This window comes from Lissotriton vulgaris, chromosome 7 (genome assembly GCF_964263255.1).
Source record: "Lissotriton vulgaris chromosome 7, aLisVul1.2, whole genome shotgun sequence".
Classification (NCBI taxonomy): domain Eukaryota; kingdom Metazoa; phylum Chordata; class Amphibia; order Caudata; family Salamandridae; genus Lissotriton; species Lissotriton vulgaris.
The window spans coordinates 619,592,135-619,610,833 of NC_141695.1; the positions used below are offsets into that span (position 1 = coordinate 619,592,135).

At 44.7% G+C, this 18,699-nt stretch overlaps 1 protein-coding gene across 1 annotated transcript in view; it reads right to left on the reverse strand.

Moving 5' to 3' along the window:
- Positions 1-328: 328 nt before the first annotated feature.
- Positions 329-18,699, reverse strand: part of LOC147702140 (monocarboxylate transporter 6-like) — a 311,541-nt gene continuing 293,170 nt past the window's right edge. Inside the window, exons 5-6 of the mRNA XM_086930781.1 lie at positions 4,123-10,472; positions 329-381 (exon numbers count right to left, since the gene is read on the reverse strand). Of these exons, the coding sequence (XP_086786907.1) occupies positions 10,240-10,472 (233 nt within the window). The 3' untranslated portion in view covers positions 329-381; positions 4,123-10,239. The remainder of the gene's footprint in view (positions 382-4,122; positions 10,473-18,699) is intronic.

Genomic DNA, 18,699 nt, shown 5'->3' on the forward strand with positions numbered 1-18,699 from the left:
CAGTAAGTGCAACAAAAAAGAGGAGTATAGTTCTGTTGTCTTTTCTTTTTCTTTTAATCCAACAATGCCCAGCCAACACGTTTTTTGTTGATAGGGAGATACCCCTCGACTTCTTCAGGGCTGTATGGTTCTTTATGTCCTAAATTCTGTAACTCTGCATCAGGATTCTTTTCTGAGCGTACTCGCTCAAGGGATCGACCACATAATGGTTGTATAGAAACCGGAGCATCAGGACAAGCCACCTCACTCGGGACATTTTACCGGTCCTTACTACAAGGTTAGACGTGTATAGACCATGTATAGTTGCTTGCAAATGCTATGATATCCAGTACAGAACTATATAAAGACAGGTGAGTTGTTCAACAGGATACTGAGAGAAGACTTGTGACAGCGTCTGTATAAAGGGCTTATCAATGCCCGAGAGTCTTACCACTGGACAGTTTTTAGGCGTTTCAGACATGGTGTATCTTGGCCAAACTGTGGACATAGGGTACAACAAAATGGGGACAACTTAATCAAAGGAGGGGTAAGGGAGTCACATGAGACCTGCTGCCGTATATGGTATAACAGACTGGGCCAGCCTTATCAGGGCCCAGTGACAGCGGCATTATGAAGCGGGCCATACATTTCTGGAAGTCTGCGCTACTCTACCCCTGTACCGACACAGGGTGAGCACTGGGTGTCAGTCTTGGATATTGTCCCGGGTTCTCCAGTGTTAGTAACTATGTCCTGTAACTTCAACACCATAGTATCCCATTGACACGCTAGGGGGAACTTACGGATACCAAGCAGAAATTCCCTGCGCAGAGCCACTCCCTCCACCCTAGCCCAATTAAGTAGGGACCTGCGCCAGGCTAATGTGTGAGGTGCCAGAGGGGATTTCCATCGCCGTGTAATCACGCGTTTTGCTACTACTAGACCCAGATTCAGAAAACGGGCGGTAGCCCTGTGCTTCTTATTCCTGCTAAATAAGTGCAGAATATGCACTTTCCAACTGTTTGGGCAGCACGAGATGTACAAGTGGCCAGTTGGTTGTCACATTACTCAAATATTCTTCTAAGACAGGGCAATGCTACAACATATGGAGGATGTCCACATCTAGCTGACGGCATCGAGGGCAGGCCGCATCTGTGCGGAAGAAGTACTTCTGAATTTGAGCTGGGGTGAGATAAGCCAGATGTAACACAAAGAATTCGATTTGCTTAAACCGCTGATTACGAGGGATTTATGTTGGACTGCCCCTGACAGCAATCCACTCCCTATCTGTGAATTCCCTACCCAACGCCCCCTTCCAGTGGTGCCTAGATGGGCTAGGTTGGCCTCTGTGTGCTGACGAAGGGAGGATGCGAACCATTGTGCCAGGTGTCTCCAGATTCCCATCACATGAAGGTATTGCAATCTGTGGTGTGTAGGTGGTTCCTGAGCAAGTGTACCCCACTTAGAAGACAGCGAGGCTATAAGTGCTCGGTGCAATAAAAACTGTCCCGGGTGTAAGTCCCCTTCTGTGATAAGTTCCTGATATGGTATGAGCGAGCCATCCTTAAAAAGATCTCCCAGGTCTTGGATGCCCTCCGAGGCCTAGTGTCGTAGCTCGGCTGCTGTGGTGGGAATGTCCCCCTGTGGTGTTCCTAGCAATGGGATAGGGGTTTCATATGGGGTGGTGGCTCTGGTGAGGAAAATGCTTCTATGAAAGCATTTATAGGCTACGGTGAGTAAGAGCATGTCTGGGGATCAGGGCTTTGTGCATGGATGAAAAATGTACAGCAAGACATGATGTGCTATTGGGGGCTGTAATGAAGCTGTGTCGAGATGAGTGCCACCTAGCAATCCATTGCAGCTCTGAGGCTAAATAATAATGCTCGAAATTAGGCAGCGCTAGTCCTCCCAGCTCAGCGGGCAAATATAGTTTCCCCACAGACACCCTGTGTCTCTATGTCCCCCATATAAAGTCCCTGACAACCTTTTCCCATTGGCGAAAGAATGGAGGGGAGATAATAATACGTAGAGTGGTGAAGTAGTAAAGGAGGCGGGGTAGGGCTCCCATTTTAATAAGAGCAATCCTCCCCAAGATTGCCAGCGGAAGGGTTTTTCAGAAATTCATTTGTGACTGAATGGCTGTGGTGATTCTAAGTATGTTCCCTTCGTAAAAGTCTGCCCTGGTGCGGTAGACACGCACCCCCCAGTATCTGAAATGGTCTGTGCACCATGCAACTGTGGTTCCCCCTAGGGCAAATCTCGGGTCCGGAGTCTCCTGTAGGAACGGTGAAAGAACAGATTTCGCTGCGTTAACCCGCAGGCCCGTGGCTTGTGTGAAGTGTCTTAGGGCCTGATCTAGGGAGGGCGGATTGTTATGGAGGTCACGGACATTCAACAACAGGTCGTCCGTATATAACGAAATACTGTGTGTGCCATCTCCCAGATTAATACCCATGTCGACGTGGGCGCAGACATGTGCCGCCAGCGGTCCACTGCTAGAGCAAACAAGAGAGGAGACAGCAGACATCTCTGCCGGGCCCCCCGTTGCACCAGAATGGGATCTGAAATATAGAGCCCCGTTCTAACCCGGACCGTCAGGCTGCAGTATAGCAATTGCATCTTACTAATAAAATATGGTCCCAATCCAAATCGGGCCAGGACGGCGAAAAGGAAATTCCAAGCTAGTGAATCAAAGGCCTTCTCGAGGTACAAAACTATGCAACCCGAACGTGGCCAGTCAATAGGGGTGCACTCTGCCACCCAAAAGTAGCGTTGTATGTTCAAAGCAGTATTGCGGTGGGGTGCAGACCCATTCTGGCGGAATGTACCAAGCCGGGGACAAGTGGGGTCAACCTATTGGCCAAAATTTTGGACAGAATTTTATGGTCCGTGTTTAGGATTGCAATTGGTCAGTAGGAACCAGGAGACTTGGGGTCCTTGCCGAGCTTCAACAGAGAGACCACATTGGCTGCACGCATGGTCGGAGGCAGGGTCCCGTCAGTGATTGCAGCTGCGTATAGAGAGTGCAGATGGGGCACCAGTCTTTCTGTATACATCTTAAATAATTCTGTCAGGAGTCCATCAGGTCCTGGTGTCTTGCTGGAGGGCAGGGACTGCAGTGCTTCCTTTATTTCATCCTCGGTTAATGGAGATTCCAGGGCAAGGAACTGATCTGCCATTAGCGTGGGCAGCTCTATTGTATCAAGGAATGGCTCCACACTTCAATTGTTGCCCACCTGCCGGGTCGCATACAGCCTGGCGTAATGAGCTGTCATTACTGTGTGAATGTCCTTCTGAGTACTCCACACATGTCCCTGGTCAACTACCAGCATCTGTACAGGGCGTTGGGGAAGCTCTTGCCGTATCAGCTAGGCCAGTAATTTCCCCGCTTTGTCTGCCGCAGAGTGTGAACGGGCTGGCAGTCTTTCCATTAGCTCCCTCCTTTCCATGTGGACATCATCCAGATGCCCCAGTTGGTCCGGATGAGTAACGGTCCGTGATTCGAGCTGGAGCAATTGTCTCTCGATTGCTGACAGTGACGTGTCCAGCTGTTTATGAATACAACAAGTCTGCCCCTTGCAGTGTCCTCTAACGGCTACCTTAAAAGCTTCCCACTCAGTCAGTGTTTATTCTTTAGAAGCCGTGTTGAGCTCGAAATAACTGACCACTGCAGCCTCCAGCGTGCTTCGAAACACCAGCTCTTCCAGGGCCGCTGTCTGCAACCGCCAGACCGGGGTCAGAGGTGGTCGCATCTCCCAGGCCAGATGCATTATTTGTGGATTATGATCCAAAAGTGTCCGACCTAGGTCATCCGTAGACTGTATCAGAGGGAGCAGGGCAGCGGATGTTAACATGCGAGTCAGGCACACATGCAAGTCGTGCACCGGGGAATAGAAGGAGTAGATTCTGGAATGCGGATGTTGGACTTACTATTTGTGGTGGAATTATGGTACACAGTTTGATTTTGATAGATTGACCAGCTGGGTCAGAAGTATAACTGGCAGAGAGGATATAGAATTTAGGACCTAAAGAGCCATACAGCCCTGAAGAAGTAGAGGGGTATCTCCGTATCAACGAAACACGTTGTTGGATTAAAAGAAAAAGAAATGACAACAGAACTATACTCCACTTTTTTGTTGCACTTACTGATCTGTGGACTTTCACGTAAATAGAGCATGTGCATAGGATAAGAATTGTGACAAGACTGGCCTCAGGGTCCAATGATTTGAGGGTCTAGGGTATTTTCCCTCACCTGTTGCACCGGGAAAATAAACAAGAGCTAACACTGACGCTAAGTCGATAGGCACCAATACTTCTAGTTAATGACACCCCTCTAGCGCAATATATATCCATACAGGGGGTCACCTTGCCATTGTGTGGCGTTTGTATGTGTTATTGGAAGGTGAGAACACACCTGTACTCCTCTTATTAAGAGGTAGTATGTGTAAATGCTATTTACTAATAATATAACCTGTATTTGGAGAAAATAGTATTTTAAGGGAATGGCAAACTTTAGCTTGGAAAAATTTGGTTCTTTTTAAAGAAAAGAGCCAATATGTCATGGGAAAATGTGTGTATTTTGAGAAAAGTGCAGGCTGTTTGTGAACAAAAAGCAGTTGGGGGACAAAATAACATCAATAACTTGGTGCAAAAGGCACTTAGTTGAATATAACCAGAGTCAGACTGGCGTATTGGGCAACCAGGAAGTGCCCAAAGGGCTGAACTGACAGATCAGTGGTAAGGAACGTTTTCAGCAGTTTGTAGGCCTGTTTTACAGTGGGTCTGTATTTACTGTTGACTTCCCAGATATTACCAGAGGCATTCATTGCAGCAAACAAAATGCATGCAATCTTCCATACCATCCAAAATAACCATAGAGCATATCTTTACATGTTCAAAACAGGCCTGAAATGCAAATAAGGACCACTTCTTTAGCTATCTTGTTCGCTAATGGGAGCCACTGTTATTTTTGTGCTCAGGCCCATTTTTAGTCAAAGCCCGAGCCTGTTTATAAGGGGATCATATAAGGACTTGGGGCAGAATTTCAGGATCTATGTTTATAGTTCATTTTTAAGATATCACTATACATAATCCTGCTGTCTGAAGCCTCGACTTGTAAGAGGTGTGTGACGTAAAGGTTATGCCTGCACAGGAAGCCCTTTTTTTGCATCAGATGAGCTTTGTAGAAAAGAGATTAAAATGGTGCTGAATAAAAGCAATTTGGGAGCTTTATTCAGTAATGCATGCACTTCAATTGCTGGTATAGGGACATTGTTGGACACTGAGAGAAATGTATTGGAACTGTAGGGAGCAACTTCATCCTTGTATATTTGTAATAATGCTTCATTTAGTATTAAAGCTGCTTTGTGTCACGTTTAATGGGCTTTATGAAATACTGCAGCTGCTTCATTTGGTTATTGGTGATCTTAGTGTGGTACCCACAACTTCATTGGTTATTCCAAGAGTTTCATTTCATAAGAGCTTTATATGTTTTCAAAGGAAGCTTAATTTACTATACAGAAGCTTTGTTTTATACTGCAGCAACTTAATGTGGCAATGTGAAAGCTTATTCTGGTGCAGTAGAAACTTTCAATGAGGACTATATTAGCTTAATTTGGTACTCCACCAGCCTCATTTAGTAGTGCAGGAGTTACATTAGGTAGGGAGCAAGTTTCCACGAGTGCTTTAAGGGCTTTGGCCCATAATACCGAAGCTTCTTTTGGTACTGTGGACCTACAATTGTTACTGCAGACACTTCAGCTGGTACTACAGGGAGATTAATTTGCTTTTACACAACCATGATTTGGTACTGTTTAAGCTTCATTTAGTACTAACTACATTTTAATACTGAAAGAAATATAATAGGTACAATACAAGCTTCATTTGGTAATGAAGGCAACTATATTTTATATTGTTGGGTATTTGTTTATTAAATCATGGGTTTCATTTGGTTCTGGGAGCACATCATTTGGTACATCATAAGGTACATTTGGTACAGCAGGACCTTTGTTTAATGCTAGAGGAACTTCATTGAGTGCTATGTGAGCATCATCTAGTAAGTACTGCATGAACCTTATTTGGCATTGGAAGAGATATATTTGGTTATTCAGATGTTTCGTTTTGTACTGCACGCACCTTCATTTAGTACTGTAGGAATTCTGTTTAGTAATCTGAGAACTTCATTTAGTGCTATCATCATTCAATACATAAGAGCCTCTCCCCAGTGCAGGAGGAGCTTGATTTGATGTACCTGCACCTTCATGTGGTACTGGAGAAGCTGCAGTTCCTACAGCAGAGACATTGTGGTTCTGCAGGAGTTTTCATTACTACAGAAGCTTCATTTGTGCTGCTGGGGGTTAATTTTGTACTGCATGAGCTTCATTTGATTGTGATGGATCATTATTTGGTAAATCAGGAGCTATATGTCCTGAGGGGAGAGAGCTTCAATAAGTACTGACGGTGAGTCAGTCGTTACTGCAGAGCTTCATTTGGAACTAGACAAGCTGTATTTGGCTTTGGAGAGGTATTTGTCTTTCCGTTGAGTTTATTTTTTACTTTAGAGATTTCATTTGGTAACACTGAAAATGCAGCACCGGACTCACTGCTGTTAGGTTCAGCCCTAGCCTTTTCATCAAATGGGAGGGAGCTGGCGCATTCTTGGATCCTGGGTCACCTCTCAAATGCCATCCCAGGGGCAAGGTTCTTGGTACACTCATGCAGTACTCGGACTGCAGTTTCTCCAGTGAGATTTGTGTGGTGCTTCTGTTGGTCACAATATATTTCTCTACAGGGGAAACTGCCTTCGGTTCACTGTTCACTAACATCTGCAAAGTCTTGAGGGGAGATCTTCTGGTTTGAGGCAATTTCAGAGATGGTGGATTTTCGTAATCTCCTTATGAAACTTGATCCAACACTACTCATGGTGACAGGTTGAAATAACCGTCTCTGGTTTCAGATGATGATACAGAAAGTGGCTTAGTTAGATGTATTCCATTAGGATAAAGACACTAATGATGGATTGGTGAAATGTCTGTTCTCTTTTTTTACTCAAAATGACACATGACTTCCCTTTGCATGAAATAAGCTCATCTGCATGCCCCACCGGCCTTTTTGAAACTAATGATAGTCTACACACAGACACATGGGTGCAAGTCAAGCTAAGGTCAGGGCACACCTCTCAAGACGCATCCCGACCAACAAGGGTCTGAAGCAGGGCTGTGTCCTTGCACCCATCCTGTTCAATCTCTTGAAAGCTGACATAACAACAAAACTTGACTGCTGCATTCCTCACGCTCTGAAGCTGGGTGGGCTAACCATCTCCAATTTCCTTTATGTAGATGACCTGGTGCTCACACCCGATCAGTTTGCAACACCTTCTTGATGTCACCTAAGCATACTCTTTGGAAAATGGCCCAAGGTTTACTCTAGGAAAACAAAAACAATGGCAGTGTGCAGCACGAAAAGAAAAACCATTAAGCTGGCACTTCGCCTGCCAACGCCTGGAGTCGGTATAGGAATACAAATACATAGGCATCATCATCATTGATAAAAAGGGCTCTTTCAAACTGAAGAAAGAGGGCTTGAAACGAAAGGGGAATGCCCTACCACTGGCTCTAGGAAACTTGAAGAAGAAAGTGGCTGGACTGACTCTTAACAGCACTGCTCTAGTTAATACAGGCAAAATGGATCCTGACAATAACATATAGGAGTGAGCCTTTATGCAGAAGGGATGCATCAACTTTGGACGGGATAATGGTGGGATCCTATAAAATGATTTTAGGTGTTCCAAAATACACCCCACCGCACGGATCCGTTTGGAGTTCAGACTTCAGAAACAATCCCTTGCCAGGAGATGCGAGATAATCAAGTCCTGGCATCAAACTTGGCCTTCAGGACCTTTGGGAAACATCTGCAACTCAAGCCAGCTTCAAAAATCAAGTAAATAAAACCATCAAATTGGTCTTGTCAACTGAGGACAAATCGGCAGTGGCAGGTAGAGCCCATAGCTGGTAGACGTAACACCACAGCCCTACTTTCAAACGAGGCACACAAACTCTATAAAAGAAAGATTTCTGAGATACCAACTGGGCTTATTACCGTCACTTCACTCCTACACTATCTACCTTGGAAACGCACCAACACTTTGACCGATTGCGTTAAAGGAAAAGAAGACATGGTACACTTGGTGTGTATCGGCAAGGAGCTAAAGGCTGAGTGAAGAGCCATGTTATGCCCACTCTTCAACCAAAGAAGCATTTGATCATGCAGACAAGCAATCTTGGTGAGTTTGTCGCCCATGGACACACGGTTGAACTGCCATTTCATAAAATTTCTTGTTAAGGCAGAACATACATTTACCCTTGTACTGGTCGCCAGTGCCTAGCTGGAATTACCTCCTTTTTTAACACAAGTACACACAAACGCTACTGTAACCCCTGTTTTTTGTTCCTTTTCCCTTTAGAAGTTGTAGAAACACTGGTCAATGAGTACATAGGTCACCTCAAGGTTAGGGGGCAAAGTTCTTGAGGTCTGAACGTCTTGCTATTTTGCACAGAAGCAATCTTAGGAACCAGAGCACTTCTTTAAATGCACTGATGACTGCTTCATTGCACCATAAGGTTTTATGGCCATCATGGCCAACATGGCTCTTTGGTTAGATTAGTAAACCTGTTAATTTCATGTACTAGTAGACAAAATGTCCATGGCCCCCGATCACTGTGGTTTCCTTTGAACTGCTACTGCAGTTTGGTCTGGTGAGGCAACTCTCCCTTGGCCGAAATATCCTAATATTTGGCACATAGGTAGCCTAAACTACTCTGCACTGCCTTAAAAAGCCCCTATGACTGCCTAAACTTATGTTATGCGCTTAATAAAATTCCCTTTGCTGCCATATTATACTCAAAACCCAATTTCTAATGGTTAATACTCCTGCGAAATAGCCTTAAAGGCATTTTTTTAGATACCTCTGGTATTATGGTTTTTTAATTACACTGGAAACCTCACTACTTTGCACACTCCAGATTGAATGTTTAGGCATCCTTTAAGATATTTTATATATACACTTGGTAGTTTAGATCCCTGGACTGCACTTTAAGCTTTTAAGCTCTATCACTAAAGAAACATTATGGCCATAAGCTTTGCACTAAACGGCTTGCCTTTTTGCAAGACCTAACTACTGCTTAAATGTAGGCCAGCATATTACACAATGGGACTCACACTGAGAAATATGATTTCAACCCTGTAATTAATGAACGGTGACCCTGTAATTAATTATTGTATGGTGACATTGTTATTTGAATAGTTTTATAATGTTTAATCATTGTTTTCTGTTGCAAAGGTTTTAGTTAACCAAGCAATACAAAATCAACTTGAAACTTGAACACTAGCGATGGCTGAAACAAAATTACTTCCTTTGGTTTTTTTATACCGATGTTTACTTGGTATATATTTTACACTGATTTTCAGACAATGATGGTGATTCTGCCTTTGGGGGAAATGGTTTCGTTCAAAATATATTACTGATATTGGTGGTGTTCTGGAGAAATGCCTTCCTCCCTTTTTTTAAACAACGACACTGTTGGTAGCTTTTTGTAATATCTTTTGATTACTTTGACAAGATTACACTGTTAGTGTCTTGGTCCTCCACCAATTTGCGACAATGCCACTCGTAGTGGCTTGCTGAAATGTCTTCCTCATACCTGCAATGATTTCTCTTGTGGTGATTTTATGTAATGCCTTTCTCAAAAGCAACGAGACTAGTGAGTGAAATACCTTCCTCTAGGCTGAGATGATGAAAATGGAGGCAGCTTTGCTAACAGGTCTTCCTTCAGTTTCAGGCGCATACAATGATGCGGATTTGGGAGACATGTCCTCCTCCAGGGAGTGTTAACAGCACAGGTGTTGGCTTGGGGAAGTGCCATCCACGTTCAGACAGCAACACTGCAGGAGGCGGCTTGGCAACATTCCTTCTCCTGGTTGGCAACAATGATACTGGTGGTGGCTTGATGGGATGTCTTCCTCTGGTTTGTTGTGATTACACTGGTCCTGACCTGCTGAAATGTCTTCCTGATAGGCTGAAGTCTTAGGTGTGGGAATCTGCGATCCCAATGTCGATTTGAATTCGGAGCAGTCCCACAGCGGGCCCTGTCCCTGAAAGTGGGGCTGGTGTTGCTGCAGATATGAAAGCAGCAGTATCATTCAGGAGATCCTGCCCCTCACATGCTTCTTTCTACATTTTTTTCTGGGCTTCCATATCATACCCCCTCAGATGCTTGTGACAAAGATCACCTCAGGTGGATTCTGGGGGTCCTGTTCTGGTTTGACGGGGTCACTCATAAGGGGCTCTCTGGGGGTCAGTTTAGCTGCTTCCCGGAGTTTGGCTTCTTTTCTCTTGAGCACATATGCTGAGAGGCCCATGAAGAGAGCGGATGAGCATACGATGACTGCGGCGACATAGAAGATATAGTGATAATGGCCTGTGTAGTCCACCAGGAGTCCTGCGAAGGAATGGGGAAACAGTCAAAGTCAATAACACCAAGTACTGTATCCATTAAAAGCAAAGGAATCCATAAAAACATATCATAGAAGCATCAAATATCTCATATATATTTTATTCTGAAACACAAATTCCCTATAAACATTATTGTTTTGAAACACAACCCATACCCTGACTCTTCCCACCACCATATCAGGCCTTCATGCAGTGCTTAATTTGTGCCGGTGCTTTCCGGTGCTTAGCTACCCTCTGCATTGTCACGCTTATGCTGGGTGTCCGAGCTGTCACTGAAAGCACTTAGCAGTGACTAAAACAGAGTCTGTGGCAGCACCGACTTGCTGTGGTTTACACACGTTGCTCCAGCAAGATTGAGGTTCGCACCGCGCCAGCGTCAGCGCAGCTGCAACACTGTATCAACATTCCAACTGCCCCCGGCACAGCTCTTCCTGTGAACATGACGTCATTCTGGGGGGACGTGACATCCTGCTTGCTGCCTGGGCGCCATGAGAGTTTGCTTTGGATGTTAGAACTAAAGGCGGCTGGCTAGATTGTGGGCAGAATGGCACGTAATTGTGCACATAATTATGTCCGAAGGGAGCAATGCACTTAATCACGGCGGCGGCCGTGGGCTCGCACCGGCCCGGACCACTGCTTGGCCACGTACCAGCTGTTGTTACTAACCCCCACCCACCTTCCCTGAATTCAGTATTTATTTACCGCATCAGACGGATTCAGCTGTGTCCCTCCCCCACCCCCGGCACACAAGCATGACAGGACAGTGGGGAGGCCTGAATGTCTATCACAGGAGGCGGGCCGGGCGGCAAACTTTAATTGCCACGGCCGCCGCAGTTGCCCGAGACCTAAGCCTGCCTTCAGCCAGCCTTGCAAGTTGCGGCCTGCAAATATGGAGCGCGGCCAGAAAGTTCAACATTTGGTTAAGAGGGTTTAGGAGCTCGGCAACCAATCTGCTGCCTCTGAAGGTAGGGTGACCAACCGTCCGTAAATTTCACGGACAGTCCGTAATTTCAGCCGTCTGTCCGTTGTCCGTGAAGGATTCTTTAACGGACGCCATTTGTCCGTAATTTTAACCACCCACCTCCCTTCTTGACTCTAATGCTGTTGGGGTCAGGTTTTTAACAGACTCCGATGCAAGCTGGGATACCTAGCAGCATTGGAGAGGCACAGTGGGATGGCAACCCTCACACCTCCAGCCCTTGAGGAGCTGTTAAGAGGTGCTTGGAGGTGACTGAAGGGAGGGGCTGCCGGTTCAGAAGCACGGGCATCTATTCAGATCCAAACAGCCTTGAATGCGTCATGTCTCTGCAATTTAGAGGGGCCTCCCAGGGCCCCAAACATCCTAGAACTGACCCCATTACACCGAGACAGCACGTGGTTTCAACAAACCTCGGTTCTGCAAACATAAAGTCTATAATGTAATAAAATAAAGAAATGGCACTATCGCACCCACACTGGTTAACAAAGTATGGAGGACAATCAATTAAATCAGTTCTCTCGGGGTATGTCCTTTAAGTACTGTACATCACAGTTGGAGATGGCAAAAGTAACATTTTGGAAAGAGAGCCTGTCTTCTCGTTTCTTGTCCAGGAGGGGGTGAAAAGCCCTACCCTACCCTGGAAGAGACCAAGATGATACTAGAATACTGCACGCCCACTCCGGTGCCCACCCTGGTGGATCCTGTTCCCCCTCCTGGGATAGCTCCTGCCCCTACCCCCCAGTGATGGCTCCTGTCCCCCCATGTGGTGGCTCCTGCCCCCACCCCGCGCCTGTGATGGCCCCTGTCCCTCCATGTGGTGGATCTGTCTCTGCCCTGGGTGGCTTCTGCTCCAGTCCCGGAATGGCTCCTGCAGCGAGGGTGAAGTTCTTGATGGGCCTCTTCTCAAAAAGGCTCAGCTAAAAATTAATATGTTAAGGTGGGCGAGTGAGTAAGTGAAGGGATGGGTGGATGGCTGGATGAATTAGTGAAAGGGTGAATGGATGAATGAAATATTGAATAGATGAATAATGAGAGAGGATGGATGGATTGATGAGTGATTGAAAGGATGGAGGAGAGAAAAGGTAAATAGCTGGATGTATGGGTGGAAGGGTAGCTGGATGGGTAAAAGGGTGGATGGATGGGTGAAACGATGGATGAGTGAAAAGATGGATGATGAGTGAGTGGGTGGATGGATGAGTGAAATGATGGATGGATGGGTTGATGAATTGATAAGTGCAAGGGGGAATGGATGAACGGATGAGTGTAAGGATGGATGAGTGAGTGAAAGGGAGGGTAGATGGACAAAAGGATGAATAGATGAGTGAAGGAGTGAAAGGATAAATGGATGAGAGGAAGGATGGATGAGTGATAGGGTCAATGGATGGATTCATGAGTGAATGAGTAGATGGATGGATGGGAGGGTGGATGGATAGATGGATGGATGGAAGGAAGGATTGCTAAGTGAAAGGGTCGATGGAGAGAGAAAGGGAGGATGGATGGATGACTGAAAGGATGGATGGATGGATGGATAACTGAAAGGGTGGATGGGTGGAAGGATGAGTAACTGGGTGGATGGATGAATAAGTGAAAGGGTGGCTGGATGGGTGAAAGGGTAAATGGCTGAATGGATGAGTGAATGGGTGGATGGGTAGAAGAGTGGATGGATGAGTGCACAGATGTATAGGGTGAAAGGGTGGATGGATGGATAATGGATTGATGAGTGAAGGGATGGATGAGTGAAATGATAGATGGAAGGATACATGATGGCTAAGTTTGCAACTGGTTGAATGTTTGGATATGACTGGGCTTACTTATATACTATTGCGCGACCTCTGATGTGTCTGTAAAACTTATCCAATTGTCCTAAAGTTTTGTCCTGAATTTTGACCTCCTGTCCTGAATTTGTGTCCTGAATTTTGACCCTTTGTCCTGAATTTTTACACTCACCGTTTTGAATTTGCACCAATGCCAGTTGGTCACCCTATCTGAAGGGGTCCAGGGGGTCGTTAGCGGGCACTTGACATGATGCACACCTGCATGATGGTAAGAGAATTTCTTCACAAATAGTTAATAGTTAATATTGTGATGCAGATACTCGGATGTGCTCCTAACCTTGAGCTTTACGATGAAAAGGTTGGTGTTTTTCTTTAATAGGTCCGAAGTACAGTGGGTATTTTCTAAATTAATTTAAAGCAAGATCGGTATTATATTTTATTAGCTTTTCAGCTTTTGAATTCACAATCCTGATGTGGGAGAAACGATTTAAAATAGTCCATGTTATATTCTTATGCCCCGGAAATAGCTATAGCCCAGCACCAGCCCATAGACCTGCAGGTACGAGAACTAACTCTTTTCAGAAATGCTTACAGTTTCACGCTGTTCAAATGGTTGTAATTTTTTTAATTTATGTTTTGATCGTCTTAATTGTTTGATTTTGCTCGGGAGACAGTGTCACTCATAGTGGTTGAAATGTCACTCATAATTACACCGAAATTATGTAAATGTCACACATAGCAATCTGAAACCTTGGCAGCTATGTTCGTTTTTGTGGAGAGAGTATCTTCTGATCTAATCACAGCATCAATGCAGGCCCGCGCTGCAGCCGTCTTCCTTATGTGATCCAGGTCCGAGATGGCAGATAGAGGTGGTCTGCTCCCAGACTCCTAGGCGCGAGACCCCGGGGAGTTCGGGGCAGTGAATTTATTTAAACAGAGTGTCACTAAGAGCCAAGGAGACGCCGGTATGAACTGCCAACCATGTGCTTACTTCAGTTCAAAACGGAGGTCTGGTCACTGGAGCCCTGATTCCACGCAGGTATGTGTAATGTAGGACAGGAATAACTTAATTTCTTTTGGGCTCGGCGGGAACACCAGTATTTAAAGTGGTGCATGTACTAACAGCATTGCTCATCAAACTCTTTCTGTGCGCATAATGCAGTCTCATTCCTTCAAGTGTGTATTGGCTCTCCTTACCCATGCCGGAGTCTCATCTATTTTGCAGAATATCCACAAATCCATCATGCATTTTCATGCCCTGGTAGAACTGAGCTTCTGAAAGGGCAGTAGTCTTAAGTATATGTATTCATTTTTTGCCTAGCCCAAAACACTACTTCCAAGAATATCTGCTACATTAAATCATTACAGGGCCGGTTCTAGGATTCTGGGGGCCCTGAGCAGAAAGCGAATTTGCGAGGCCCCTATAATTTCACCAGACGTTACACATGAAGGGCTGCCTGCATCTCAATAGATGCCCCTAATCCTCTAGCTGCAGCCCCTCCCTCTCCTTAAGTGCCTCTTAATAGCTCATAAAGGGCGGGAGGTGTGAGGGTTGGTTATCTGCAGAAAGTGTTAATACTGCCAGGGAGCTTAACAGGGGGACAATAGCCATCCCGCTGTGCCACCGCTCTTGTGGGGGTGGAGGCCTAGTTGCTGGATACACCGGAGGAAAGTGTTCTCTTGCAACTGGGACTACCCCCTACCCCTCACCCCCCTCAGGTTCGCCTGGCTACATCAAAGCAATGAGGCCACGGGAGGGGCCCCCCTAGGGTGGAGCACTTGCAAGGTCGTCCCACCTTTAATGCCATAACCTGGCTGTGTCGTGTTGGTACGGGGACCTAAGTTGAAGGGCTGACTATGGGGCCCTGGGCAGCTGCCCACACTGCCCATGCCCAACGCTGGCCCTGAATCATTAAAATATGTTCTGAAACTGAAAGGAAACCCACCGTTCTGTTTTTTTGAAGTATTTGCATTCATGTTTTGCCTAGCCCTGAGCACTTACTTCCAAGATTTTTAAGATCGTCTTAGAGTTTCTTGTTCCCAAATGGCCTAAACCTTACTGTTTCACTTGCACATTCCTCTCTGCCAGGCTCGTTCCTAGGTTTACAAGTGTCTCTTTGTGTAAATGACAGGGGCATCTGCTCATATAATACGTTCTGTATCGGCACTTCTCTCTGTGGTAAGAGAACAATGAAATAGACTGCATTCGCGACGGGCAGAGCTGGAAGGGGCGAGAAAATGAGTCTTGAGCTTAATACTAACCAATTGCCCTTATTTTAAAATGGCTAGCATATTCGCAATATAGGTCACATTCCCCACTGCACCATGATTAAATTATGTTTCTCTGTCATTACACACACACACGCACATTCACATACATGCACATTTTCAAACACACACGCCCCCTGATGCTTGGTAATTGGCAAGGCTGTCTGTTGTATTTTGCAGACTTGCTGTACTTTCTAGAAAGCGCATCATAGACAAAAAACTAAAAAGAAAGTAATGAAGCATGTGCAATCCATGTTGACTAATATAGGTGTTTTACATAAATGCCAATGTTCAGGCAACCTGGTGGGTGGAGCCACTGAGTGGAGCTGGTAAAGTGGGCGTGGCCTCCTACAAAAATGAGAGCACCTGGACTTCATATTTTACAAATTAAGCACTGCCTTCATGGACGCACTAGCAGGTCAGAGCCTGGCCTACACACATTCCCCATTCATAAAGGGCATAAAAACCTACTATCGCTCATATAAGATGAGGAAGGGCTTGAAAGACTGTTTTAGTTTAAGGACTGCCTTAGCAGCACTGATCACTGGGCCTTCCTGAAACACCAATAGTATCAAAGCCATGAACATTTGTGAAACTGATATTTTGTTTAAAATGATTATGCTGAAATGTAGAGAATTAGAATACGTAAACATAGGGCACTTGTTCATTACATGTTTTAAAAGAGTAGCTAAACTTGGTGCTAGTGTAGATGTGGTGTTAGTATATGTGGTGGTTAATGTATGTTTTATATGGTACATTTGATGCACATTGGGAGAGTATGATGCAGGTATACAGGTGGTTGGTGATGTTATTTGTAAGTGGTATAGGGAGGAGTACTCGAGAGGGCGACGGATATTGAACGGACCCCATTGTAACGATTTCCCCTCGCTGAAAGATTGTGTGGGTCGGAAGTATCACCACACACTGCCACATATTTATGAAGACGATTGAGCCTAGAAAAAGTCGCGTGTACATGTACCCGAAGCAACGAAACACGTGTTGGCTCTCGATCTGTCTAAAGAACTCACACTTGGGAAGGTTATACATTGAGAATAAAAAGTGAAGAATCTTTGTGACCAGTACATATATGTGTGTAATTTGGTGTTGACAAACGGAGTTACTACTGTCATTTGATATACTTCGAAAAAACGTTTTACGCGTGCTAGGGATCGGGTAAATATTAGGGGCCTTATTTATGAAGGCCTTGCGCCACCGGTGCATCACTTTTAACATGGGAAAAAGTGACGCACTGGCGGCGCAAGACCCTCATAAATAAGGCCCTAGAGTTGCAGCTTAGGCCGCAGAATTTAGGGAGACGGGTGGTTCTCCCTACCTTTTAGCACCGTACAGATATAAGAAATATAGGTACACATACAATGGATGTACCCCAGGGCGCCTTTTCCCTATTAACAATACCACCAGCCTATTTGTAGTACATAGGGAGGAGTGTAGGGGCAGATGGTGGTACATGGTGTAGGATATACCTAATGTACAATCTAAGTGAAAGGGCTGCACACACAGAATGATGGGCATCATATATAGATCTTATACAATAACAATGAACGTGTGCTACAGTCATTAGCAAATGAAAATCGTAGTTTTGGTCTAAACACCTGTTAGTTGGGCTTTTTGGTACCATTGATCTTGAAACTGAGGCCTGGATAACGCAAATTTAGGAAAGTATAAAAAAATGTATACAAAGAATTGAAGATTACTTGCATAGTAGCATTGTAAAAGACTAAAATATGACAATCACGATTTTGTTTATGCAAGCCTTTTGCTTCGATTGTATACAAGAACCTATGGGGTCCTACAAAATACATCCTTTGGTAGCAGGATGTATGTTTTGCAAAACGTATTACCAATGACAGCAATGGACATGGTCAATGGTCATGAATGTATTCTATTTAGACATACAATTTATCAGCCAATTTGAGGATTGTACATTATAAATGTACCACTGCTGTCCATCATTTGTGGTAATAGCTGATGTGAGTGGTACAGCTGGTGTGGAGATCATAGTGTACAAATGTGAATGACAGAACATTAAAGCACAGGTGGTGTAGGGTCTAGGTGGTATAGGGTGCATGTGATGCATGCAACATTGTGGAGCTGCATGTTGTCGGTGCTGGGCTAGGAGTTGGGTGCAGATGATATATAGTACAGGTGGTGGCACTGGGATTATAGGTTTTGGCACAGTATAGAGTGCATCACGGCCACAGTAGTTCTTACTGCTCCTCATTGTAGATCACAAGTATAACGTCCCACTATGGCATGGGCATAATGCAAGTGCCTGTAGCACAGGGAAACCCTTCAAAGTGCCCTTGCTCTTCAGGGTGATAGAGCGCAGGCTCACCTGCTCAACATACTCACCTGGGCCCATATATCTATATATTAAACAGGTAAACCTACACACTCTATTCAATAGGGGTTTTTTACCATTTGGATTTTTATACCATTTATCTTACCAATCCAAGTCACCGATACCTAAAGTCCTAAAGAATCAAGGGAGTTAGAGAGAAATAGATAGAAATAATAACACTTAGCATTCCATAAATAATCACAAACTCAGGAAAGGTTTTAAATCTTTATCTAAGTAAAACCTTTTGAAATTAATAAATATGAAAACTCAAATTTATTTCTTATTATGTTTTAGACTAATGCAGATTTAAAAACAAACATTTGTAAATAACTTGAAGAGAAATTGTCGTTAAGCATTTGAACAGAGGGTGAGTAAGAGAAAATGGAAACAGTACAATGACAAACCCACACTTAATAGTTATTTATTCCGGTGTGATGACCAACCCTGGTCTTAACCTGAGTCAAAGATATAGAATCCCAAAGTACAGGTGCCAGCAGGAAAGAACAGGTGCAAGCCAGCCTTCCATGTCCGTATTGGCCATGATTCAAGGCTACAGCTTCTGTGGCTTGAGGACATTTGTTGCACAGGCGCAGTCTCTCCAAAGATGGAGTTCAGCAAAGCGTTTAGGCCCATTCAGTTTATCATGTAAAAATAGAAAAGAACAGTTTTAGAGACATGGAATAAATTAATACACTGTATACCATTTTTTTCTACTCTATTCCCATTATTTTATTTTATGCTATTGCGTTAGAGGTTATGCCGAAACAGACAGCTTAGCAAGGCAGCGGTGCAAGCTTCTTGCACGTTAGGACACATAACGGCCATCTTA